This window comes from Phycodurus eques, chromosome 19, assembly GCF_024500275.1.
Source record: "Phycodurus eques isolate BA_2022a chromosome 19, UOR_Pequ_1.1, whole genome shotgun sequence".
Lineage (NCBI taxonomy): Eukaryota > Metazoa > Chordata > Actinopteri > Syngnathiformes > Syngnathidae > Phycodurus > Phycodurus eques.
This window is the reverse complement of record NC_084543.1, coordinates 2,941,319-2,968,798: the sequence shown is the minus strand read 5'-3', so window position 1 is coordinate 2,968,798 and position 27,480 is coordinate 2,941,319. Positions and strand designations below refer to the sequence as shown.

Genomic DNA, 27,480 nt, shown 5'->3' with positions numbered 1-27,480 from the left:
GGACGCGGCCGGGCGGTGTGGGGCCGCGCGGCTCCGAGGGGCCCGCTTTGAGAGGAGGGGGCGGGACCGCCGCTCGCCGTCCTGATAGGACGGACGCGCGGAGACGGTCGCCCTGGCAACCGTGGCCGCAAACTACTTTCGCATTTCCCGTCAAAGTAAATTCACGTTTGAGAACATACGTTTTGCAGTGTTTACCAGGGGGAAAAAAGTCATCGTTCGACGAAAAAATTGCAATTCTATAAAAAAAAAAAAAAAAGGGAGAACAAAAACAAAACAAAAAAGTCACAACAGCACATGAAAGTGGTCGTTTTATGAAAATACATTTGCAGATCTTTCCACAAAGTCATCATTTGACAAAAACGCCTTCATTTTGCTCAAAAGTTGTCATCCTATGAAAAAACGATGCACGTTTGCCAAAAAAAGTCAGCGGTCGTTTCATGAAAATCAATTCGCAACGTTTTAAGTAAGTCAAGTCGCAATGTTGGGGGAAAAAAAGGAGCAGTGTGGAAAAAGTCCAAATGTGAAAAAAATCAATTCACAATGTAAGATATTCGACATTTTACGAAAATTCTCAACGTTACCATTAAAACAACGTGCAACGTTATGACCAAAAAGTTGCAAATGTTTCATAATTTTACCTAAAAGTCGGCATTTTGCGAGACGGTGCAACGAGGAAGTCGTCGTTTGAAGAAATACGTTTGCAATGTTTACGAGGAAAAAGGTTGTCATCTTTCGACAAAGTCATCATTTGACGAAAAAGGCTTCATTTTGCTCAAAAGTTGTCATTCTATGAAAAAAGATGCAAATTTGCAACAACAACAACAAAAAAAATGTCACAACAGCACAAGAAAGTGGTCGTTTCACGAAAATAAATTTGCAATGTTACGCAAAAAAGACAATCTTTTGACGAGGGGGTGTGGGCGGGGGGGAATGTAACGACAAAGGTGCGACAAAAACAAAGCCACAATGTTGTAAGAAAGTCATAATTTGAATGAAAATAAGTTTAAGTTACAACAAACTAAGTACTTTTAAGAAAGTCAAGTCGCAATGTTGGACAAAAGTAGCGAGTTTAAAAAAAGCCACAATGTAAGAAAGATAATTTCACAAAAATTCAGTTAGCATAAAAAAAAAAAAAAGGAAAAAATTCGCAATTGTTACGACCAAAAAGTTTTGAATGTTTCAACGGTCAAAATGGGACGTAAAAGGCGTCATTTTGCGAGACGATGCAATTTCACGAAGAAAGCAGAGTAAATGTACGAAAAAGGTCACAAACTACGAGGACGTCGTCATTTTATGAAAATAGGCGATGTTATGAGAAAAAAAAAAAAAAAGTTTCAATGTTTGTTGTTTTTCTTGCTCTCGGAAAACATTCCAAAATGGATAGCCAAATCAATAGATAACTATCGATAGACTGATATACTTTATAGTCAGATATAGATCGCGAGGTAGACAAGTCGAGCTCGGATCTGCCGCCACGCTAATCACTTTTGTCTGTTCCCTAATATTGCTAAAATGGCGAGCTAAGCCGCGCTTTCCCGTCAACGCTTGCGGATTAAAGCGCGCATGCTAGCACGAGTCGAACGCCAGAGCATTATTCAATCAACGTGAACACATGTTGGCGGGCCGGCGCCATATGTGTCGGAGTGCGCCACTTTTTTGGGGTCGAGTGAGGGGATAGAAGGGCAGTTGACGCGAAAGAATCGATCAATCTCAAACTAAAAGTGCCTTTTGGAGGGGGGGGCGCCGGGGGGGGGGGGGGTGACAAAAGTGTCGTCACGTAGTTTGCAACATTTGTCATACATCAGCTCTCCCTTTAACGGTGCCGTGCAGATGTGCCGGGCGTGAAAAAAGGGGGTCACTGGGCGATTTAAAAGGGGTTAAGTCCAATTAGCCACAATGAGAGATTGGGCATTGGGGGCATTGGGGGGCTTCAGGGATGGCGAGCCGTGTGCCACTTTTCACCGCATGATGTTTGCCAAAATAATCCATTCGTCTTGTACTCAAATCAGCTTTATGATGTCATTATCATCATCATAATAACAGTAATAAGAGCTCACGTGTCAATCGTTTACGCTGACGACAATGCAGGCATTATCTTAGCTGTTCAACTTTACGTTGCTTGAAGAGGCCCACTCGTAAAAATAATAATAATAATAATAATAAACTACAAGAGGTACACTTTTACAAAAGTTGCATTTTTAAAGCAAATATGTGAAAAGAGACACGTTGTTATTTTCTAAACATAAAGTCACAATGTTACGAGAAAAGAAGTTGGAATGTTTCGACAGCTTGCATTTTATGAAAAAGTCATAATTAATCAATTGTAAGGTTATGAGATTGTACACAGAATTTTATGATAATAAAATCGCCATTTTTCAAGGAAAAAAAAAAGTTGTAGCGATTCGTCACCGTTTTATTTTATACTTTAAAAGTCATAATTTTACGGGGGGGGGGGGGGGGGAATGTAACAAATATATAAAACTGCAATGTTACAAGACAATACACAATTTTCTGAAAGCAGTCGTAATGAGAATAACAATGTTTGGAGAATAAAGTTTGAGAATTCTAAGAATTCACTTGCAATTTTATGAAAATAAAGTCCAATGTGATCAGATTTCCCGCCCCCCTACTAAAAGTATGATTTAGGGATAACCCTAACCTTATAACAAGCTAACCAAAATATCAGAAACTGCTCTCAATCTTGACGGCGTCAATCAAAATCAGAGCAAAGGCACAATCATGTTGAGCCAAACTCTTGCTAATACGCCATCACCAAGAAAACAGGAAGTTACTGCGACACACTGCGAATGTTTACGGCGACGGATGTTTTTCTTCTCGTGTTGGCCGTCATTAGATGCGACCTCATATTGTGTCCGCTGAGTGGATTGACGCTGAATGGGAGCCATTTAAAAGCACACAGGACATCTCCTTGGCCTCCACTTGAGATGTTGGCGTGGACACACACACACACACACTCATGGCCCACTGAGCATTTTCATTATCAAGAGTGCCTGAATATTTTTTTTCATTTCCCCTTTTTTTTTTTTTTTTTTTCAGAAAATTGGTTAATTGAAATGTTGAACAATTACATTTCAATACCTACATTTTTTTTACCTTTCACAGGTAAAAATATAATATTATAATATTTTACATATTTTATTTTATTATATATTATAATAATATATAATATATATATATATTATATATTATAATATATATATATTAATAATATAATATAATTATATATTATAATATTATATTTTTTATAATATATAATACTTTTTAATTCTGCTAAATAATTGGTTGTTTCATTGTAGCTAAGATTATAAAAAGTAAAATTTCAAAATAAAAATAAAAAAATATATATTATTCAAATAAAATTCTTAGCTTACCTAATTTACACAAACAAAATAAAAAATGATATCTGAAAATGGATACGTGTCATTTACAAAAAGGTATAAATATTTTAAAATGATCACTATTTTATGGCTCTAAACTATATTACATGCACATGAACATTTTTTAAAATCTCATCTGCAAATGACCTGACCCATTTTTCCTTTTCTTAAAACTCAAACGTGACCCTCGAGCACAAAAGTTGGCCCACCCGTGCACTTTCCACAAACGCGAGCTGTATCCATATTGTGGAGGGTCGGCAATGGCGACCATCGAGTGGCTCGTGCGTCGATCGTCTCCTTTCAGAGGCGGGACAATTTAGCGGAAAGCTGGATGACACTTTCCGAGTGTTTATCCCCCCCTTCTGCCACAAACAATGACCCCAGCTCCTAATTAACCCCTCCGCTGACCTCCGACAACTTAACACCGACCTCTTAAACCCCACCCCACCGCCACCAAACTTTAACCCTACCTGATGAGAGGGGGTCACCCAGAGGCCCCCGCTCCTCGTCTTCGTTAAGCCACTAATCACTTCCTGCATCTTGTTAAGACTTTTGTAGGACGCACACTCACCAGCTGAGTTTGTGGCCCAATGGTGATTGGGGGCAGGGGTCACCTTTTCTACACATTGTCTTGACCTAACAAGACGGCGGGAGGTGTTAGCTTAGCATAGCATAGCATAGCATAAAGACAAGAAGTAAAACAAAACAAAAATCGGGACTTGATGATTCAATCAAAATGTATTGCAGAATAGGTTGAATGAACCGAAATGTTGAAAAACTAAAAAGTTCTCCACGATTCTACGCAAATGTATCGAGCGTAAACGTTGAAAACAACTCGACTGTACTTGGAGAGCGATTCTCTAATGTAACATGAGAGGGAGCCCGCGTGCTACTAGTTGTATAAGTTACAAGTTCAAAAAAGAAATGGCACTAAGGTGAATTTGCAAACGCCGAACGATTTTGTTTTTCTTGAACACATTTTTTAGACGATTTGTGAGCTCGCTTTTTGTTGGACAGCAATTGGTATTGAGTGGACGCACATATATTCATAGTTCGGCATTCACAATTTCACCTATGAGCGGATTTCAACATTTTTATGCCACGATTTGAAAGTCTTTTTCCCCGAACTTTATCACCCGCTTTCGTCGCGTGAATTTCCAGATTTTCCTTCCCATGGCAATTATTGTATAAGTGAGCGTCAATTCTTCGTTGGTTTTCAAATTGAAATTTAAAAAAAAAAGACCAAATGTGAGGAAATATGCTCTTTGTGTTAGACTGGAATGATGGTCATCCTTTTTTTTTTTTTCAACCGTTCTTTGCGGATTGTGTAAGAGTATTTCATTCATACGTTTTATTATGAATAAAAAGCATGACATTCCAAATTCTGGGGGGTAATTTTTTTTTCCTGGAAAAAGGATTTGAACTTCTATTTTAAAATATTGTTTTCAGTACTTGTTTTTGTTTGAATTGTTTGTTTTTTACTTGGTTTTTCTCATTAATTGATTGATTGTATTTAGTTGGCCAGCAGGCCAACTGTACATCATAAAAAGTATTCTATTATTTTATTATATTATGGTTTTTTTTAATTGTCACAACTTTATGACAGCGGTCATTAGTCAAGGACAAATCCATGACTTTTGGGTGCACGTCCTGGAAAATTATTTCATGTACCTTCTTCGCAAAGAAGAATTTTACATTTCGCTTAACTTTGTGAATTTTAAAATCCAGACATACACAAAAGTGGTATGAACATGCAAAATTGGGTATAAATGCAAATTAGGGTTGTAAATTTAAATCTCTTCCTGACAGATCACTCGACCAAAACATGACGTGCGTCCTTAAACCGAGCAGGAAAAGGCGTGCGTGGTCTGCAGGTGACCTTCGCACACTTCAAGATGAGGACAGGTAGGTCGAGTGCTACCTGAGACGCCAATCTCGCCGTTTGAGCTCGAGACACGAATATTCACGCGCCTGTCACAGATGTGCGCAAACAACACGGCGACAGATGGGTGCCGGGCGCAAACATGCAAACACAGAACACCTTCCTGCTAAACGGACAAACAAGATCATCACATAATTCGACTAATAAATTGTCGGATTAAGGCGGTTGTTGGGGCCGTGCGTTCGTTGTGTCGCGATCACGTGTGCAACGTTTTGACATAATAGCGATGGCGAACGTGAAAACACAAACAGCTGGAGCGCAAACAATGTCTGCCGCACGCAAGCTTGCCATTAGCATGATTAGCCTCACAAAGCTACATAATTGTTCTGAGAAAATAGTTGGCCAAAATGGCTTAGAATAAAGACCACATAAAAATTAACACTAAGTAGAATTGTTTCAATATTCTTATTTAATCAATATCCAAGATTGAAAAAGAAAAAAAGTGTTTGTTATTACTACATCTTACAAACATACAGTAATGACATCATGTAAAGAATTAAACAGTGTGTGCATGATTGATTCATTGTGGCTCCTTCTGGTGGGTGCGACTTGGCCACCATGGGAAAGTACAATCGTTGACAGACGCGTACGAAGAAGTTTCGCAACTGTTGTAGGTGACTCAGTAAGCCGCAGTAATATTCGTTTTTCGCCGCACAGGAGAAGTATACGCCTGTGAGTATTGCTATCGTGTCTGTCTACGTGTGTTGATGCACCGTTTGTGTTCAAATAGGCATCTTTCAAAGCATTGTAACACGACCACATGTGTTATTCGCAAGCCCGTCTATGGCATTTCTCATGAAGTGCTCGCATTACGCTAGCGGAGATTCCTAAGGCCAAGTTGTGTGGTTGCTGTAAATGCACGTGGAATTCTTTGTTTTGTGAGGTTAGAGACTGAACTTCGTGTGCCAAAGTGCCCCCTCGCTGTGACGAAAGATGATTTGAGTTGACGGCCACCATCCACGGCTTGTATCTCAAATCTTTGCTCGCATGTCAAAGCAACATAAATAAATCAGCCCGACGACAGCTTGGATCTCGAACACCTCGTGAGTCAGGTCACTCGTATCTCAAGGGCTCACTGTATATGTTACATTCAATAGCCTTCAAAAACTATGTATACATTATCCTTGATAGTTTAAAATAAACATAAAGGGTATATTTGACTTCTTAAAATTATTTCAGCGATATAACATTTCTAATAACCAACAGGGGCGGCTGCTCAATTGTGACAAAATAAGATTTTTTAAATTTACAACCTCTGTAAACATTTCATGTCTCTGTCAGGACTTTTAAATATTACGCAATACAACAATATATTAGTATAGTTATTATATATTACTCGCTATTGTGGTATGATTTTTTTTTTCGTGGCAAGATGTCAGAATATATTATTGCGATAACAAATGCACCTAATTCAGGAGCTGAATCACAACTGTGCCTTTTCAAAGATTAAACAAAACCCAAAAGATTGACACGGTCAGATATTAAACTCGTAGAGCAAATATTCAGAAACAATGAGGCATTTCTAATATTTTGCCAATCATCTCTTAGCCACAGGAGAAGGTCAAAATATGATATTTGATTTAAACATAAGTCCTCTTTTGCGGGTTTTAAGCACACACAAAAACTACGTGCGTGAAAGGAGATGGTGAAAGCTAAATTAAAAACGGAACAAGTGGTGGGGTCATATTGTGTGGGTGGGGGATGGTGGGGGGGGTCTTTTCAGAACAGGTCTTGTCTGGTGTGGTCGGGGGCGGGGGGGGGGGGGGTAATCCCCCTCTAATCCGCCGCATGTTAACCTATCTGAGCAGCAAGAGCCAGATTATCCCGATAACAATGGCCGGCCGCTCATCTTCTAAATTACTCCACTCAAAATCATATGCTTCACGCAGAAATGAGCGTGCGCATTCGGGCGAGTGGAGGGAGGGACACACACACACACACACACACACACATAATTTAAGAACCACATACGGAAATTGGATTTATAATTTTGCATCATTTCCATAAGATTAAAAAAATCAAAAGAGCAAGGATTAAGATTGCAAATGGCGTCAATCAAAACAAGGAGTAATTTTTGGGGGACACAATTGAAAATGTTTTGGCGTGTAGGGGGTAACCCACTTGCTAACATGCCAGTGTGAGGCATTTCTAAGATATATTTTGGCAGTGGCAGTTAAAAAGAAATTTCATATTAACAGATGACCGTACAAAAGTGACACAGACTAGAAATTCATGGTTGTAGACAGGCGTGTAATACCAATCATTCATTTTTCTGTAAATGTAAAATGGATTATTTTATTAATATTAGAACTGCGTCATTTACAATAAATCAAGCAAGAATTTGATGAGCTCAATTTTAAACATGAATTACATTTTGAATAACCAATGTTAGAAACACCACAGCTAAACTAAGGCAAAAAGTCAGGCACATAGCTAAGTATTCTACTGATCCCACCGATTAATCGTACAAAAATATAGATTGGAGTAATCAACCCAATAACGCACGAGGTGCAGGTATTATTTTTGTCACGTCACGGTTTACTGACTGAAGTATCTGTGACTTTTGAGTGTGTATGCCTTTAAGAAGCAGGCCCGGTGAGTGACATGGGCGTCAGCGAATACAGTTGGCTGGCTGTTAGCATTTGCGTGTCAAATGAATCGGCGTGAGTCTCAGCGCCCTTTGCACAATGGTCATTGCACCGGACTATTGCAATATTAGTCGTTCGAACTGCTCTAAGTGCTAGAGGACTCTGCATCTTTTTGCACAATTGTTTTTTGTCAATGTCTTTATGTCCCCAAAGTGTTCTGTAAATTGACTGTTTGTTGTACTAGAGCGGCTCCAACTACCGGAGACAAATTCCTTGTGTGTTTTGGACATACTTGGCAAATAAAGATGATTCTGATTCTGATGTTGACCATCTTTCGAGCGATGGCTATTAGCGTCGTGCTCATTGAAAAAAAAATGAAATGAAAATGAAAAGGAAGGAGATGAATGACCCGGACTAGGATGCACATATGCTATCTCATAACAGGTCAACGTTGTTGTTTCATCATGGGGCTTTAAGTGGATTGTGGGCACACGCGTGCCAAACAATCATCCAAATTGAATGTAAACCCCCTCTCAAAAACTGCCATTGCATTATTACTAATACAGTATATTTAGATTGCTCATTCACATTTTAACAAATCGCATAATCCCACTGAGGATTGAGAAAACCCTAAAGACGCAATGTGATTATGATTAAATGACAGTGTCATTAGCATGCTACCCCCCGATTTGTGGAGTAAGACAGGGAGGGCTCTACCATTTTTGATTCTTGGGAGGGGAAAACAGCAATGCCTGGATCTGACTGTTCGTTAACAGGACTCTACCGTTTGCATTCTGGGTCGGGGGAAACTATCCCACCATGTTTCACTATACTTCCTGATTCATGGGGAATGGCTTCAGGTGTTGCAAGTCCCTGTAAAGTGAAAATGTCTTCTAAATTTGACACACCACAGGACAGTGTCAACAACCTTGACACATTTGAATAATTAAAAACATTAGGAAGTATACCAAATGAGGGAAATTTTAACAAAATGAGGGGAGTCGTGGGACATGCGATAAAGGACTCTACCTTTATGCATAACGGGGGGTTTATCATGAATCCAGTGGGGAAAAAAACTATTGAATGTGCATTTTTTTCTCCAATTTGCACCAAAATGTAAAGGATTTCTTATAACAAAGGTTCCACAAAATGTAACAACAAAAGTGTGATCAAAACATCTCTCACGGTGATACTCAAACACTGACCTCTCATTTTTTATTTTGAAAACACCCACTGCATTTCCTTCCGCAGCAGAAAAGGACGTCGGGTAGTTGTCCGTGGCGGGGTTCCCCCCTCGTTTTATTTCATATATAGACGCTTTTTCTGTAATCAAACGTTGAGTGCAAACAAACAACAGCAATACAAACATGAGAACCAGAAACATACTGGATATTTTTTTTTAAATGACCACGTCACTCACTCTACGAAGCGAGCAGCTAAGGAACCTCATGGACAACATTTAAACAAACAAAAAAAAAAAAAAAAAAAAATGTTAAATTTTGGAGGGAAAAAAAAAACCTGCCGCCATGTGTGCTTCCAGGTGTGCTAGTAAAGGGGGGTGGGCAGGGTCCCACACCCCCCTCACCAACAATCAAAGTCCAACCAGTGATACTATACTCGAAAACACCCTTTCAACTCTTACCCACATCCATTATGTCCATCCTGCCTTTTCTTCTTGCCCGTTTATCATCACTGTGACGATGACACAAAGACAAGAGATCAGCCAATCACTCGAGAAGCTGCTGGGGGGGTTGGGGGGGGGGGGAGTGTGTGTCAATCAATCAATGACATGTACTTGAACGTCTAGTCCTCATGCAGTGCGGCCTGTGAGGGTGGCACAACACATACAGTACGTGCACAGGTGGACGTGGTCGTGTGTGTGTGTGTGTGGCGTTGAAGGGGGAAAATAACCCCCCCGTAAAGTCCAGCAGAATTGCGTACAAAGTCTTTATCCACCATCTTCTCTCAGCCTTTCTTGACAAACACACAAAAAAAACATACACGGTCCTCGTGTCATTGTGAAGTCAGATGTCAACATTCAAGAAAGAAAGAGAAAAAAAAAAAAAAAACACAAAAAAAACTTAATGGTAAAAATCATCTCTACCATCACAATGCTTCAGTTCATAAAACTCTTGACAATTTCCCTCCCAGTTTGAAGCGGTCTGCATGTGTGTACGTGTCGTCGTCCCGCCGCAGCAAACACACACGCGCACATCCGGCATACACTCCAACACACACCAAAAGTCCCCTTGAAGTGGAAAAAGAACATGGCGCCATGGAGGGACTCCTCCTCCTGCTGCTCCTCCACGGGGCGGATGCCATCGAGCACCGGGTGGAGGGGATGCGGACGGTCGCCACGGCTACCAGGGGTCTTCCAGTTCGCTGGCACACTGGGCGGGTAAAAGAGACGGGAGGGGTTGTGCGTTAGTTTCGAGGGCGGCTTTAAACGTTGCCGAGTTGCGGTGAAACGCCTCAGAGTCGGAAATTGGGACGCACGACCTGCGACGGTGACTCACCTCGCCGAGCATCACGAGGACACCTGTTGAGACTTAAAAACAGGTACGGGCGGGGCCACCTTTCCTCAGAAGATTATCAAGCAGAAAGACCTTCTCTATCGCTTTTACACAGTCAATTGCAGCGTCTTTTATAGGAATATTATAGTATAAAATGTCTCCTCCTAACCGAAATCCGCGCCATAGCCGTGACCTTTATCCCCCTTTTTAGCCTTTCGCCCTTGGGGTTGAACTGATTAGTTGACTAGCAGCGTGCAAGCCTGGGTGGCCCAGATGGAAGGAGTAGTGGACGGTTGGCTGAAGGCCACCACATGCCAACAAAGCTGCGACGTCAGCAAGGAGGTGCCGCCTGACGGAGTCATGCATGCGGACGGAAAGCTGCCAACAGTCTTGAAACTCCATTGCGCGTAATCATTTGGAAGCTTTTTTTTTTTTTTTTTTAGATTTAAAAAAAAAAAAAAACTTATCTGGAGGTTTGTTCAAAACAAACAAAAAAATCTAAACGTTTAAATTAAAAAACAAATTAAAATTCTGACTGTCATTTGTATCAACTATTTAGGAAAATGAGAGAAATATAACATGCATAATGATTTGGAATGTTTGTATTTTGCATAAGGCAGATGATAACTGCCTGTTCACGTGCATAAATGACCTCGCCGAAGGAGAAATAGGCAGACACTTCTTAGCGCAGCAAATCATATCTCTCATTCTCTTAAATGCTTGTCAGGTCTATTCTCTACTACATGGTTATGACCATTTTTCTGTTGAACACATTTGGCGGACAATTGTTTTCGACAAAACAGGCCAGCCGAGTCAAAAGACATCCACGTTTATTTTATTTTATTTTATTTTATTTTACACAGAATCCGGCAAAAGTGGACTGCAGCTAAAAAGAAGCGGTTTTAGTTGTATTTGGGAGGTCCAAGAACCTTTGAGGTGGTGGTTTATAGTGCTGAACATATACGATTGCACCAAGAACTAAAAGCTTATGGAACTTGACAGACAGTTGGTGTGACGTAAATCGCTTTCTAAACAGTGTCGGGTGTTCAACTACACACCGTGCTACATCATCACAGAATTCCCTCCGCTCCCTAAAACAGGTGGAAAAATGACATTTCAGTGTCTGGATCACATTCAAACCGCAACAAATCATACTGATCTTGTGTTATTTGTCAAGTATGACGCCTGCAGATGAATACATCGGATGATGATGATGTTGAAGATGATAACGGTTGGGGAACAGTTTGCAGTCATCACAAACACTTACACAAGACAGCGCTGTACCTGAAATCATTTTTTATTAGTTTACCTTGTGAGACTGATTTGGCCCCATGTAACCACGCTCACACATACAAACACACACACATTGTTAAGTGCCTTGGATACATGCGTGACCTGAATCAGTGTGTGCCTCACTTAAATTAACGCTAGCAGTTAACCCAAAAAAAACAACAAAAAAACAACAACAACAACAAAAAACCTTGCTGTGCTAACCTTCCCACGGATGGAGTTTTTAAACACTGAAGCCTCAAGGTGGCGCTCATTTGTACATGAAGGCGGCAGGGGGTAGACAACCCCCAACCCACCCACACAGGCAGTTTGCAGTTTAAAACTAACTTTAAAAAAACGTTTTGACAAAAGAATAATCTCAGCAGCAATGATTGGTTGCCTGCTCAGCAACACACACACGGTGCAACTTTGCAAACCAACGCACGCACGCACGCACGCAAGAGTATTCTGAGAAAAGAAAATGTTGGGGTGTGTTCAGAATGGCAGTTCTTGTCCCCTTCCATTGTGAGTTAGGTGCGGGAGAGGGTGGTGTAGGGTGTCAGCAAAATCCCATACTGTTAAAGCCAAGGTTCTATTTGCATAAGTAGCCACTCTTGCTTACAGACCTTTTCAGAGAGTTTGTTAACAATCAGCGTCAGGGTACTTCTGGGCAGCACAAAAGCGAATGATTACTGCTAACCTGAATCCAAACGATTACAATAACTTTTGTTTGGCGTTGTGCCATCAAATATTGCCCGAAAGGTTTCAGGTTTTTTCCCCTCAATTGTCTCCCCTGAAAAAAAAAGCAGAATGAATCCAGTGGAAACTGTGGGTGAGGAGGATAAATCCAATGGCTGTTGTAAATACTTGTACAGAAAGACGGCCTGGCGGCGCAGTAGCCGCTGCAAACCAAACCAAACCTCGAAGGCATTTTATCACAGGTATGTATAAAAATGTTTTGTTTTTTGTTTGCCTGGGTTGTCTTTTTGGTAGTTTAGCAAAATGTTATGGCTAGCCTTCTAGTTAATGTCACCTCGATAGCGCGCGCTACATTTCAGCGTCAAAAGAGCCCGTCCGTGCCGTTGGTCCTTATTTTATTAGCCAGTCCCTCAATGATCTGAATTTTCATCACATCCATTTCTGAATCAACTTACCTGTTGCAATGTAAATTATTGGCAGCGTTTCACCCCCCTTCCAAGTGATTTTCATTTTTGATTGCTGTGCCACATGTGGTAAATAAAACCACAGTGATAGAAAAGAGGGCTAAAAATCATCATTCACACCATCAAGCTATTTCCTCAGTGGTCAGATAACACGGAAGGGTCTGTTTACTGATGGTGCCATCGGCGCTTTTGCCAACCCGGAAGTACGTGTGACATCATGGTGAAAAGGTCTATGAGGGTTAGCTTTAGCCGGTCGGGTGTCAAAACGGCCGCCTGGTTGGGTGACAAGCGAGCGAGGGAGGGGGGAACGGGGGGAGGAGGAGGAGGGAAAGCGCAGAACTGGAAGCTGTCATGGGCGCCAGGTGGCAACTCAAGAGGCAGAACTTGAGCAGACAGACAGACGTTGTTATTTAACTACTGATTGAGCGTAACAAAAAAAGTGACAGAGGAAAAGAGGAGGAAGAGGATGAGGAGCGGTCAAGACGGGAGTCAAAAGGCGGGATCGGACTCGGGTGCGAGCGCGTCCTGGCCGGCGTCGGACTCGGCGGCGGCGGGTGAGGGCGGGGGCGAGGGGGGAGAGGGAGGGGAGGCGGTTCGCTCCCGGTCGTCATCGTCGGTCGTCCCGCGCTGGCCCGCTCCCTCGGGACGCAGCTGGTAGGCGGCCAGGGAGTCTTCCAGGACGGCGCGATACTGGTCCCGGTGGTGCAGGCGGAACTGGCGCAGCGCCTCCAGCAGGTGAGCCGCCGGGCCGCCGCCGCCGCCTTCTCCCTCCTCACTCTCCTCCTCTCCCCCCGCACAAGCCTGAGGTGACACGCCAGGGGGTCAGACTGTGCTGGGGGCAGGCGCCACCGCCACACACAAACAAACACACTAGCTGACAAATACGACTGCTGCGGCGTCGTCGTGCCCACGCTGCCTCGAGTCTGCGAACCTCAACCCTTTGCCATATTTGCAATGAGCAATGGACACAAACACTTACTCACTAAGACACACGCACACTCACCAGGACACACACTAAGACACACATGCTGACTGAAACAAGTACTTACATAGACTTACAGACACCACAAACACACACACACTAACAATCGTGCTGGAACTGACAGGAGTGCGTCTTTGCCAAATATTTTTGTGTGTTCGGCACACCCAGTCTAGCTGAAGTCACTCACACTTTCACTTAATGAACTGGACGCATTCTGCATTGGGCTTGTAAGTGCCGTCCGACACGGTACAAAGTCCAAAGAAACACAAAGACACACCGCTGGCTGGGGTGCATATGTGCATGGCGGAAGAGGTGAGAGTTTGGGGGGGGGGGGTGAAGAATAAAGAAGACAGAAATGCAGACTCACTCCTTCTTCTTCTTTGTGAGGGTTCAGCTTGTTGTACACCGCCTCGATCACGCTGCGTCTGCAAAAAAAAAAAAAAAAAACCAGGGTGACTCACTTAGCAACAACACACACAAACTGACATCATGAAGGTCAGTTGGCGCTTTATAGCAACATAATATTACTCTACTCGTGATTAGGGGTGCAACTAGTAATTGTTTTAATAATCCATTAATCTTAATTATTTTTCCGATTAAATGATGAATTACATTTTTTTTAAAACTATTCCATCCCTTAAATCAAAAACATTATTTTTTTCGAATTGACAGTGCAGAAAATGCACCAGCATAAATTATGATTCAGTTACTGGTTTAGTCTCTAGCATTCGTCGGAAAATCGGCAAAAATGTTGCAAAAAAATGTTGACCAATGTTTTCCCAAAATAAAAGCAGATGTTGGCAAATGTTTTGAAAAAACAAAAAGATAATCAGTCTGCTTTGATGGACGACTACAGAAATCTGATTAGAATATTTACTGTTGAGAGAGAGAGGCTGAAATTCCAAGAATTTGGACAATTTTAAGTTCAACAAGGTCTCTAAACGAGTAATGGATTAACAAAATAGTTAATTTGATAAACAATTGGTTGTCGATTAATTGCTGAACCTCTACTTGTGATAACAACTATTATGGGGTGTAGCCATAAAAGCTGTTTGTGTTTTTTTAGAAAAATAATGTTCCCAAATTTTCCATTTATTTATTTATTTATTTTTACCAGAATTAACTTTCGTCGTGACATATAAACTCGAGTGAACTGCTAAAATCGCCCGACCCTTACTGTTACTGTTACCGTGTTACTACCTACTTGCTAGCCAGGCCTCCACCCAGCGGAAGGTTGGGGATGTTCTCAGTGGCGATGCTCCTCAGCACAGACACCAGGTCGGGCGTTCCGGCCTCGCCGCAGTTGGCGAGGAGCTCTACAAAGCGCAAAAGAAGAAAGAGAAACCAGGTTGGACGTCTTGAGGCGAGGCGGAGTGCATAAATGTGGTCGTGTGCTGACCCTCGACGCGGGCCTCCAGATATTTGTCTAACTCCTCCTCTTTCTTTACAGCATCCTCGGAGATTTTGGGAGCGCCAGGTAAGCACACCAAGACCACGCTCATGTTGTCTCTGCTCCCCTGCAACGTGACAGACAATGGACAGTCCGGATGTAAAAGACAACCAGATGCCAAGTGTAGCCTCGGCCAGCGTTTGCCAACCTTATTTGACCAATAATTACATTGGCAAAAATCGAACCAAAAAAAGTCACAAAAAGTATACAGCGCTGGAAAAAGAAATTATGATACCATTGCAAAATGATCAGTTTCATTGAAATTGCTTTTTCTGTTTAAGTAAAAATTGTTTTATTTTGGAATTGTATGAACAACTGACAACATCCATCCATTTTCTAACACTTATCCGAGGTCGGGTCGCGGGGGCAGTAGCTTTAGCAGGGACGCCCAGAGATCCCTCTCCCCAGCCACTTCATCCAGCTCTTCCGGGGGGATCCCGAGGCGTTCCCAGGCCAGCCGAAGGACGTAGTCTCTCCGGCGTGTCCCGGGTCGTCCCCGGGGTCTCCTCCCGGTGGGACGTGCCCGGAACACCTCACCGGGGAGGCATCCGAATCAGATGCCCCAGCCACCTCATCTGGCTCCTCTCGATGTGGAGGAGCAGCGGCTCTACTCTGAGATCCTCCCGGATGACCGAGCTTCTCACCCTTTCTTGAAGGAAGAGCCCGGACACCCTGCGGATGAAACTCATTACGGCCGCTTGTATCCGGGATCTTGTTCTTTCGGTCACGACCCACAGCTCGTGACCGTAGGTGAGGGTAGGAACGTAGATCGACCGGTAAATTGAGAGCTTCGCCTTTCGACAAAGTCCGCATCACTGCAGTCGCTGCACCGATCCGACTGTCGATCTCCCGTTCCACTCTTCCCTCACTCGTGAACAAGACCCCAAGATACGTGAACTCCTCCACTTGGGGCAGGATCTCATCCCCGACCCGGAGAGGGCACGCCACCCTTTTCCGACTGAGGACCATGGTCTCAGATTTGCAGGTGCTGATTCTCATCCCAGCCGCTTCACACTCAGCTGCGAACTGCTCCAGTGAGAGTTGGAGGTCACGGCTTGATGAAGCCAACAGAACCAGACTGACAACATAACTCAGAAATTCCAAATGTTGTCATGAAAATAACTTATTTGCAGAAAATGATGACATGGTCCTCAAAAAGGGATTCCCCCCCCCCCCCTCTTCTCTGTTTGTTCTAAAGCTGAATATACTGAAATTATGGCCATCTCGTCTCAAATTACTCAGAAATTTCCAAACTTGGGTGTGAAATCTGAGCCCGTTTAGTTGAACACAAAGTTATTATTCTGTTGTATGAATGGCAACAAGTGGATACCCAGGTTAACTGCACCGCCTGCCATCTAGTGGAAGAGCATTTCATTGTTCTGCCTGTCACGTTACGTCGCTGGAATAGATTGGCTGCTGTCGTCACACAGCTAATTATCCGACTGCGCAATGCCGCAACGGCTGTGAAAACCCATTTGAGACAAGGCAACGTCCCACTCCGGGGAGTTCTGTCTGATGCAACAAGATGCACAATAACGTTAAAAAGTTTGCTTTTTCTATGGCAATTTAGGCAGCAAGCTCGTAAGCCTCCTCCTTACCCTCCCCCAAGTTAGTACACGTACATGAAAATTCACCGTATTATCAAATTCATTACAACAACAAAAATGTTACATCTGAAAAATAAATAAATAAATCACCATTAATTAAGGACAGTATTACTAAATTACAAGCTTGGTCACAGAACGAATTAAGCTCTTAAATCAAGGTACACTATATTTTTTTGGATTACATTTTTGTTTGGTGGTGTACTGTGAGATTTTTCGAACATTTAAGATGTGCATTGACGACATAAGGGATGTGAAACTGCTCTAAATGGTAGCCAGAGATTGATAATTAATCGCTCATCGATTAATCAGTGCGGTGAGTGGCGTGCGCCTTTTAAGCCTACCTTGTGCAGGCAGGTGTCCACCACCGAGTTGCACACCTTCTCCAGGTCCTCGCAGACCAGAAGTCGCGAGCGCACAAACTCGCACAGCTCCTCGTTGGACATGACGTCCCAGATGCCGTCGCACGCCAGCACCACAAACTCGTCCCCTTCGGCGGCCCGCTCCAGCACGCACACCTCGGGCTCGGGGCTCACCAGCTGCTCCGTGGGGCCTTTGCCATCCACGCATTTGTAGTCGTAGTCCCCCAGGGCCCGGGATACGGCCAGAGAGCCGTTTACCCTCTGGATCATGACCGAGCCGCCGGCCTTCTGGATGCGCTCCTTCTCGCGGGGGTTGCAGGGCTTGTGGTCCTGCGTGGAGAAGCCCACCTTGGTGTCTCGGCTCAGCACGGCCCGCGAGTCTCCGCAGTTAATGAAGTAGAGGTGGCTGGGGCTGAGGAGCACGCACACCGCCGTGGAGCCGCTGCGGTCCAGGCCCTGCCGCAGGTCAGAGAAGCTACGCATGTACTCGTCGATTTTCAGGAAGCCGGCGCGGATACCGTCCTTCACGCCCTCCACGGAGCCGGGTCCCGACCCGAACTCGGCGCCGCCGGACAGGATGTGCTCCAGCAAATGGCCCGAGCAATAGTTGGCCACTCGGGAGCCGGCGTGGCCGTCGTAAACCGCGAAGAAGGACCAGTCGCTGAGTCCGTGGGGGAGGCCGACCACGGCCGTGTGGGCGTCCTCCATCTCCACCCGCCAGCCCTGCATGGAACTCAGGCCGTAGCGGAGGCCGTTGCCGTCGCCGTGGGCGCTGTGCTTCTCAGTCTTCGGCTTGTCCAGGAAAGCACCCATCGCTGCCTACAGCTGAAGACCAACCAGGGAGAGAAGCCACAAAACGTCAAAAACAGACACCCAAGATTCATTTTTGTCACAGGTCACCTCGTCGTTATGACTGTGAAAAACAGAACAGTAGTCACCTCCTCATATTACATACGGTAGGGCTGAAACGATTAATCGAATAACTCGAGCAATTTGAGTCCAAAAACAAATATATTTAAAAATCTAAGCAAAATCTCTGTTTCTAAGCTTCACAGTGACCATTTTTTCACACCTGACTAAAATGTAACTGCGGACTCATGCTCCACTCTGTGAAGAAATAAGTTGGTTCAATGGTGGCAAGTCAGGAGGAAGGAGTGCGTTAAAGAAAGAATCTCCAAAGATAACAAAGTGCAATGTGTCTACTGCAAAGAACAACTGGGGTACAACAGCATGTCTACAATCACAAATCGAATCGATGTTAGCTAATTCAATATGACCGACCACCGCTAGTTAGAACGTATTGTAATGCCCCAAAAAGTGGTCGAGGTTAGACATAGACGCCAGTGCACTTTCAATGGCTTTATTGATCACGATTCGCCCTCCTGCCTTGAGTTTGATACCTGTGCCTTAGCCCACAGGCGTCATTTTCCATCATTTTATGTGGCGTGCGAAAGCTTGCCACGTTTCCTTGACTTCTGTTTAAAACGAGTTATCAAATTATCAAATGCAGGGCCAATCATTTTATAGATAATGTTTCCCCATTTATTTTATTTTCACTGCTCACTGATTCAGCAATTCTTTTTTTATTTCTTTTTTGTAATCAGTTAGTTGTTAAAAACTCAAATATTCACCTTTTATTATGTAGTAACAGGAGTTTGAATGCCGTCTGGCACAACCAGACCTGAGGTTTGCCATCCGTCATTCACTGCCCACGTCCCTTTGTGTTGAAAGCAATTGTCGCTGGCCCGCACCCTGGCTTAAAACTCACCACGCATCTAATTAGGTACAAGCGTGAAGCCGCAACGGCTGTGTGAAGGCATGTCAACGTCCCGCTTCGGAGTGATACGGGAAGCCGCGAACACAGTGGGAAGTTATCCCCGTTGTTTCAAAATTGTCTGTCAACGTTCTGGCTGAAAGGCACAGGCAGATAAATGCCGGCTCCACCGTTAACGCCAGTTTGCCACAGTGAAGGCAGAAAGTAGTGCGGAAGAATCTCTAAACTCCAGTACAAAAACAAAGACGCGTTACACCACCACCAGTATTTGAAACATTACCCAAGTATCCGTCCAAATGAGGCCTCCGTAAGTCATCTGCTTGTTTTGTTTTGGCAGGACTTTAACGCTTCGTAAGTGATTGAGTGCTTTTAATGACTTAACAGAGTTCCTGACAATAAAGACAAGGATCGCTGAGGAGGAGCAAGAGGGGAGGTGGAGGATTACAGCGCTGTCTGTAAAAGCCTCTTCCCGTACACACAGAGCCATGCGGGGTGGCTAATGCTATTAGCCAAGTTGGCCAGGAAACCCAGCGTCACGCCGGAGCGTCAGCAGTGGGTCAGAACTCTACCTGACGAGTTGGGGAAATATCAGGGTGGGAATATGGCATCGGATCAAGTCGATGTCAGACTTCAACGATGGTCTTTTGGTGGCTCCGAGAGCTAGAGAGAAGCCAGGAGCAGGTTCGTGAGCATTCCCGATTCAGACGCCATTACTCTGGAATGACCTACCCACAGAAATTCGAGGGGCTACCTCTGTAGAAATGTCTAAATCCAGACTTAAAACCTAGTCCGACACTCTCTGATTTGGTTAAACCACAATTAGTTTATGGAACTAGTCTCTTGACCTGCCTCACACCTTGACATGTGGATTTTGGCCTGTTTTACTGCTGCTTCGCCTCTCCTCTCTTCTCTCAAACAAAATGTACCTAAAGCCAAATCGCACAGTTTGACTGTTTAATTGTATTGTGTTAATTTGTAAATATATTAAGGATTGTGTTTACATTCGTATTGACTAAAGGAAGCACTTTTAGCATATTATTTCTGTGGAAGTTGAGACAAATAAATGTTCTATCCGGAGAAAAAAAAAAAGCAAATCCAGGAAGGTCACTTATAAAAATAAGTCGGAAATCAGATTCTTTAAAAAAAAAACTAAATAAAAATAATCTGAGATGTTAAAACGATTTCATCCAGATCTAGCTGTACATCATTTAAAAATTCTATAAATTCATTCATTCAGAAAGAAATATCAATAATGATCAACTTGAATATATTGGATAGCAATTTCACTGCACGACATTTTGAAATATGGTGCCCAAAATAAAAAGTTTTATGCACCATTAGAAAATCAATCTGACATATTGAAATCAATCTGACATATTGATTTTCTTGCTGGTGTTTTACCTCCCATGCATGGCGGGCATGTGCCCAAAAAAGGCAGCCGCTACACGAAATGAGCGACTACAATTGTTTTCATTGGAGTGTGTGTGTGTGTGTGTGTGTGTGTGTGTGTGTGTGTGTGTATGTGTGTGAGAGAGAGAGAAGAATCTCTATTAATACACCGGAGCCGCTTTAGGTTTCACGGCCAGGGCGGGACGGTTGTCCATGCCGCCATTGTGGAAAACGAATCCCCCCCACCTCTCAGCGTCCGGGCGACGTCGGGAAGAACGCGAGTGCAGAAATCTGGTATGTTCGCGCCGGCAGTGATTCCGGCTAAAAATAAAACAAACACCCTGCCGTCACCTAGCAACCACCCACCCTGCAGCGCAAACATCCAGGCTTAGCTTCATTCAATGACACACACACACACGAGAAGGAAAGGGCATTGCATCATCCTGCCTTTAAAAAGTTCTGAAAGGAGACAACGCGCAGAAGCGCGGTCAAAATAAACACGCGACGTTACGACGACACATCTTGACACCAGGAAGTCCGCAAAGCGACCGCTTAGCCCTTCAAAAACATCTCGTCACCTGCACTGTGACCGCGGCTCAACCCCAAAACCCACCCCCAGACGCTTGTCTGCCAAAAAGTAGTGACTACGAAGAGGGAAGTGGAAGGTTGGGTTTGGGGGAGATTACGTAACGCTGCGGATTGTGTTGCGCTAAAGAGGAGCTGCGGTTAGCATTAAAGCTTTTGGGCGCTAATTCTGATGACTAATTTGTTTGGAGGTCTCCCACACTTTGACATACAATGAACACCTGGTAGATTGTGGCTTTCTAGGCCATCTTTTTTCAACAGAATACAGATGTGTGTCTTCAATGTTGTACCACATTGTGCCACAATATGCCAGGCCGTACTAAGGTCTGCTGGAAGAGACGCAGCGTGACTAACAGCAAGAAGAAGAGCAAGTCCCATTCAGTATAATACAGTACCATGTTTCAAATATATGTTTGCAATGTGTAGTTGTATGCTCTTGTGTGTACGTGTTGCTACACCGTGTGGGTAAAGTAGCAGCTGTTTGAAGGATTATAATTACTGTAACATCTATGCTTATGTCCATTAGCACACCCTATGGCGGTTCACATTATATTGTAGCATTAAGCCATTAAGCTATAGGAATTTCATCCATCCATTTTCTGAACCGCTTATCGTTAGAGAAAATGTTGGGTTGTTGTTTTTTTTTTGGTTTGGTTACAATTCTCACTACCTGCCTCAAAAGGTTAGCAGAAAATTTTTAAATGCTGAACGATAGCACACACTTTTTAAATTTAAAAATACAAAATGTGACTAAAGTTGTTACAAGATGTCACAAGTTGATTTCAAATTATTTCAATAATTGAAAATTATTTCATTTTATAATTTCTCACACTTTTTAAATTCAAAATTGTAAATTAAATTGTACATAATGTAACATGATATCACACCATTGTTTTGGGGTTGTTTTGTTAAAAAAAAACATTCCTTGTGCACGAATACCCACAACATAGAAACCGTTCTCCACCATTCACCTAACCGTATAACAGGGCACTTCAATTAAAATTCTGAGGGGTCCGGTTGCAAAGGGTTTGCAATGCATGGTCTAAGAGCGCAAGCTATTTTCAAAACTTGGAAAAAATATGGAACTGACCAAATTTGGACATAGGGGGTTTCGGCCCGACTCAATCGCAAAAATTAGCGGTGACTAGTCGACTATCAAAATAATCGTTTGTGGCAGCCGTAGGCCAGACCCGGACCGCGGTCCGCCATTTGAAGGTGGCCGGCCTCCAAGCGACAACAGGGTTTAACTAGCGCACCCGTCTCCTTCATACTACAATAGGTTTTAATAGACTACAACGCGACATGGTGCTAGAACAGCAGGCCTGTCTATAACCACAAACAACTTCCGCGTCATCCGCCAATCCCCAAATAGATTTCAAATCACTACATGCTTCTTTATCTCCTTTCCGCCATCTGACATTTTCCGCAGGTGAATACACACTCTACTTACATGCCTTGAGGTGTTTATATATCACTTAGTCTGGCTTTTATTGTAGCAAACCTGATAAATTAAGACACTTCGTGGGTGAAAGCACTTTTTGCTAACTGACTTGTTGCTTGCTCAGCCGCCATGACGCGTCAAGTGTTTTTTTATTTTCTTTTTTTTAATCAGCATCTTTTGTCTGTGCACCACGGCTTTATCGGCCAGCAAGCAAGGTGTGGCGCACGCGCCCAATGCCAGGTGATGTCACGGAGCCCCGAAATGTGCATACACCGATACTTTTTAAAACATTGATTAAGCACTGTTGCAGGGCTGCGCAATCAATACGTTTTATCAGTTAATTTAATTTGGAAAGACAAGGTTTGTCAAGACAATTTTATTTCGTAACTTCTGTAGTTTAAACACTGCCATCGCTGAGATGCACTGCTTACACTAACAACATGGGTGTAAACTGAGAAGAGCTAGTTAACCAAAGCAGAACCCGTGTTGCCAACTTGTTCCGTCGCTACATTTAGCGACATTTCGGATCCCCCTAATGACTTTTTTTCAAAAAAGATGTCTAACAAGTATAGTTCCAACTCAGAAACTGACAAAACGAATGAGACCATTTTCACATTATTTCCGTATGAGAAGGAGCCCTGTGAAAGGCAATCGCATTGACATTTGCTTTTAATTTTTAATTATGGCAAATCGCCACGCCAGAAATTCAGTAAAAGTACTCATCCTTTTAAGACGTGTGACGGAAAAGGAAAGAAGTTCGTACTCAAGATTCTCTGAGGCTTTCAGCTACATGCTACTCACATTAGCCTCTGCTTGGTCAAATTAATGTGAAAGAAATTATCCTCAAATTATACCAGAAAGCCACACCGTTTTAAGTTATGTTTCAGCTTGTGTGGCTATCGCCATATCAAGCGGATGAGGCTCGCTACAGTACAGATTGCATTTCATGGATTTTACCAAATATAGTCACCCTATAAAGGGAGAGCTTGAGATGTGTGTAATGCGGAATGCAATGTGTCGCTAAATATATAAACGGAATATATGGTGGCAAGTTAGTATGTGACATGTGGCATTTGGTGTTGGAATGCTTTGCTAGCCCACAAAACAAGCTAATAATCTACATTAGGTCTGTTCTTACAGTTGGTGTATCACAATTATTAACCACTGCTAAGAATTATTATCCTTATAGTGACTCTTTTAGCATGTGCCATTTACAAATTTACCTACTTGAAGATTTTTTCCATAGAACATAAAAGAAACTATTTGGTGACAAACACACCTATCCGTGTTTTTTTGTACTACGATACCTCCAAATGCGTGGGGTTAACGCCGGAAAAAGCAGGGTGATAAACTTATATGATGATGTATTTTTTTTAAATACATATGCTGCACTTAATGCACCTTACTTTACCAGCTGATCAATTGTTAACTTCCACCACTGCAAGTAGCGATCCAGAGCTTCCCTTGAATAATTTTGAGACGTTTTACTGCCCACATGACTCTTCTTATATAATAATGTTCGATTTGCGCTAGTTAAGTCGCGCTTTTAGGGAAAATGACACCATTTGACGTCACGGTAATTTTGACAAGTCAACGTCTCCGAATTTTGGCCTAAACTATAAGTCTAAATGACATCGGCCATAAAAAAGGCTAAAAATGGTGAAAGATCTTGGTGTTTTAAGTAAATGCAGCGTGGCAGCAGGTGCAGCTCTTGTCAGAATTCGGTATTGTTATTTGATTCACTGTGATTCAAATCCCCAAAAGTTTGACTCAGCGTTTTGTTCCCCCCCCCCGAGGACTAGAATGCCAATTCAGGTCGTCACCGATTCGTGAACAGACCTATTAAACAAACATGTTGTGCTACAATCAAATATTTGGTTTTGTGGGAGGCCGTAACATATTGATGGCACTTCCATTCATTTCAATGGGGAAAGATGACTTGCGATACTAGTGTTTTGACTTAATCGCCTGGTCACGGAATGACTTAAATTCGTATCTCAAGGTACCACTGTGTATTTTTACATAGTGTGTGTGTGTCTGGTGCAAGTGTAATCTCAGCCCTGTTACAACCTGGCGGCTAAGCTAACCTGCTAACAACTGACAATGACCCAAAGAAATCCACCTAACTGTCATTTGTAGCAGCCGTCGGTCAACCCCCACCCCCTCCCCCCGGCGAAAATGAGCTTTATTGCCACAACATAGCTTAGCCCACTCACGTCAACCCCACTACGGATAAAAAAAAATTTTTTTAAAAGGAGCTTTCAATTGGAGCAACGGCGGCAGTTTATGACGGCGGCAGGACGAGGGGAGGAGGGGTGCAGTAACTTTGAAAACTTCACGCTGTCGCTAAAAGGCTTTTCACGCTCTGCTAGGCCCCGACGTTAAAACACACACGTTTACGCTCATTCAAAGCCGCATTTACGTGGTCAAACGAATTGACTTGAACGTGGAATTGACTCAAACGGTCCCGTGAAGGTGCGGAAAGGCCTACGGAGGATTGACAATGTCAAACTCCAAAGCTAACGCGTTAGCACACACACACACACACATAGGCTTACTTAGCATGGGAGCTACTTACGCTTACCCCGTCGTTCCGCGGGTCCCGGATCCAATCTTTGCTGGATTCGCGTCGACGAAAAGCCCTCTAGAAGCTTCTATGCTGAGCTAACGCTAAGCTAAGTTTCCTTATTTGACCGAGGAGGGAGGGGGGGGGGGTCGGGTGTTGGGGGCAATAATAATAATTCTCGGTTGGCCTCAGATGAGCGGCGTTAAATCCTCTCTCGGTGGTTCCCTGCTTGGATGGCGTTGATTTTCACGCATGTTTGACGCCACTTCGGTCCCCCCTCAGCACTTGAATGTAATAAAATTCAGATTAAAAAAAAAAAAGAAAAGAAAGAAGGGGAACTGAGAAGAGGGCAATATCATACAACAGTGACAAATGTAACACTCCTCAATTGAAAGGCCCACAAAAGCAGCAGAGCTATCCTTCGACTTTGGGTGCTGAACAAGAGGAGGTGTTATTTTTGGGTACGCGTTAGCCGATTGGCTGAAAAATCCCAAAGGCTGAGACGTCAGCTAATTTGCTGGCTTCCGTGTCAATTAGCTGAAGGCGACACGCTCATTGGTCTATTAACTGACGCATCGCAACGCGCTCGTTCAATAATACCTTCGTGCACCGGAGAGGCGGCAAAACGGGGGCGAAAACATCAGCGCCCCCGAGGGTGCGGTTTGAAAACTGGCCCTCAACTTTGAAGTTTAAAAAAAAAAAAAAAAACTTCAAAGGATCATGGAAGTTGTGTTGGAAGCTTTGATGTGTTTCAAAAGTTTCTAGATTGCGACACGTTCGACCACCGGAAGGTCCTGACACTACAAAATGAAGCGCCTCGCTCACATGTTGAAAAATGGCTTGAGTCATGCATTTGACTTTGCTCATTTTCGCTCAGGCAGCTGCACCCTCGACCGGGACAAATTGCAACATTTTGAACATTGCCCTGCCTGCTTCATCATGCAAATAGACGCATGTAATCACTGCTGAGCACAAGGTTGTGCCATCCAATACAAGAGATGTGGCAAATGTATTGAGCAGCTCAGGGCTAAAAACACTATGAGACGCACTGAACTACATTTACATTTTAATTCTAGCACTGAACTACATTTACATTTGAATTCTAACATTTGCTCCCTTTAAATTGGATTCATTTATCCCCAACAGTCTATTCTCTTGATTTCACAGCGTTTCTCTTGGCGTCCCTGCTTTTAGTAATACATGTGGATGCTGGATTTTTTTTGTCCAATCAGATTTCAGCCTGAATGTTTTGCCATGTCAATCTAATATGCTCAGGGTCTTGAGAACCAGCACTATATTGATATACAGCTACAGTGGGGCCTTATGTTATGAGAAACATACAATAATGACATAATTAAATCGAATTAACAAGAATTCAACCGTTTTTGTCACACTGCATCAATTGAATGGCCGTTGTGCTGCTCTTTCTGGTGTATCCACCTTGGCCACCTGGGGGCAGTATAGGACAGACGGATATACTGTTCATTGTGACGTCTAACTCCTCTCGATTCACCAGTACGGCACTAATATTAGTGATTCTACGCAGAGGATAAAGAATATATGACTGTGAGTACTGCAACATACCCTTTGTGTCTGTTGCTTAAAGGGTTGAGGCGCCGCAACATATATCCTATGCAGTGTTAGCATTGAGACTGAAAGGCTAAACTATGTGGTTTTAAATATACAATGTGTACAGTAATCCCTGGTTTATCGCAGGGGTTTCGGTCCGGAAAACCCCCACAGTAGACAAAATCCGCGAAGTAGATTTATTGACTGCATATTTATACGCATTTTAAATTATCATATGCAATTCAATGTCAACATGCGATACTTTAGAGAAGTGCAGTTATTTATTTGTCCACTTGAGGTCGCCATCCAGACTCTACACAAGCACAGAAACTCAAGCTAAATGTTGCTCTTTACTTGCATTTGTTCCATATTGTTATGAGTGTGCGGATTAGCTATACTGTACGTCGGTCTGTACGGGGATGGATTAATTTGTTTCATCATCATATTTCACAGGGCCAGAGCTCTGGGCCTGGATAACATCTTTCCGTCCTCTGATTGGTCGGTCAGAGCAAACCTTGTTCCGGCCAAACCCGACTAGCGATCTGCACGTCCAAACTCAGCATCTCTGCCGAATATGATGCATTGTATTTGGTCACATTATTCGACATATGAATGTGAAGTGTCGTAAACCACTCCAAAAACTACATACGCCCTTCGTCTTAATCCCAGTACAGTGAACGCGTCGCATAAATATAAACGGAGGCCAAGCAAAGACATAAGATTGCCGTGAATACGACTGGTCAGAGGAGATTAAAGCTTAAAATAAAAAATAAAAAGTATACATGTGCGTATAAAGATGTCATGTTGGATATCAGTGCTGTGTGTGTGTGTGCGTACGTGTGTGTGTAGGGGGGGGGGGGGGGCTTATCCGTTGTCATTTTGTGT

The 27,480-nt window shown here is 43.2% G+C and overlaps 1 protein-coding gene across 5 annotated transcripts; it reads right to left on the bottom strand.

The window, feature by feature from the left end:
- Positions 1–9,126: 9,126 nt before the first annotated feature.
- ppm1bb (protein phosphatase, Mg2+/Mn2+ dependent, 1Bb) lies at positions 9,127–25,458 on the bottom strand. 5 transcript variants are annotated; one of them, XM_061706522.1, is made up of 7 exons: positions 25,039–25,458; positions 17,254–18,096; positions 15,255–15,372; positions 15,060–15,171; positions 14,223–14,280; positions 10,033–13,674; positions 9,127–9,898 (listed from the first exon to the last, which is right to left on the bottom strand). In XM_061706522.1, exons 2-6 carry the CDS (start codon positions 18,082–18,084, stop codon positions 13,363–13,365), a joined length of 1,431 nt encoding a protein of 476 aa, XP_061562506.1. In that variant the 5' UTR covers positions 18,085–18,096; positions 25,039–25,458; the 3' UTR covers positions 9,127–9,898; positions 10,033–13,362. The 5 variants fall into 5 exon arrangements, with proteins under 5 accessions (XP_061562506.1, XP_061562505.1, XP_061562509.1 ...); XM_061706521.1 differs by having other exon boundaries at positions 25,045–25,458; XM_061706525.1 differs by having other exon boundaries at positions 10,033–10,318; positions 25,045–25,456.
- Positions 25,459–27,480: the final 2,022 nt, after the last annotated feature.

Excerpts from the sequence above, each read along its gene's own strand:
- ppm1bb (XM_061706522.1), bottom strand. The coding sequence starts at position 18,084 with ATGGGTGCTTTCCTGGACAAGCCGAAGACTGAGAAGCACAGCGCCCAC. Across the intron at positions 15,172-15,254 it reads TCTGGAGGCCCGCGTCGAGG|AGCTCCTCGCCAACTGCGGC; the intron begins GTCAGCACACGA and ends TGCGCTTTGTAG. Across the intron at positions 14,281-15,059 it reads GGTGGAGGCCTGGCTAGCAA|ACGCAGCGTGATCGAGGCGG; the intron begins GTAGGTAGTAAC and ends TTTTTTTTGCAG.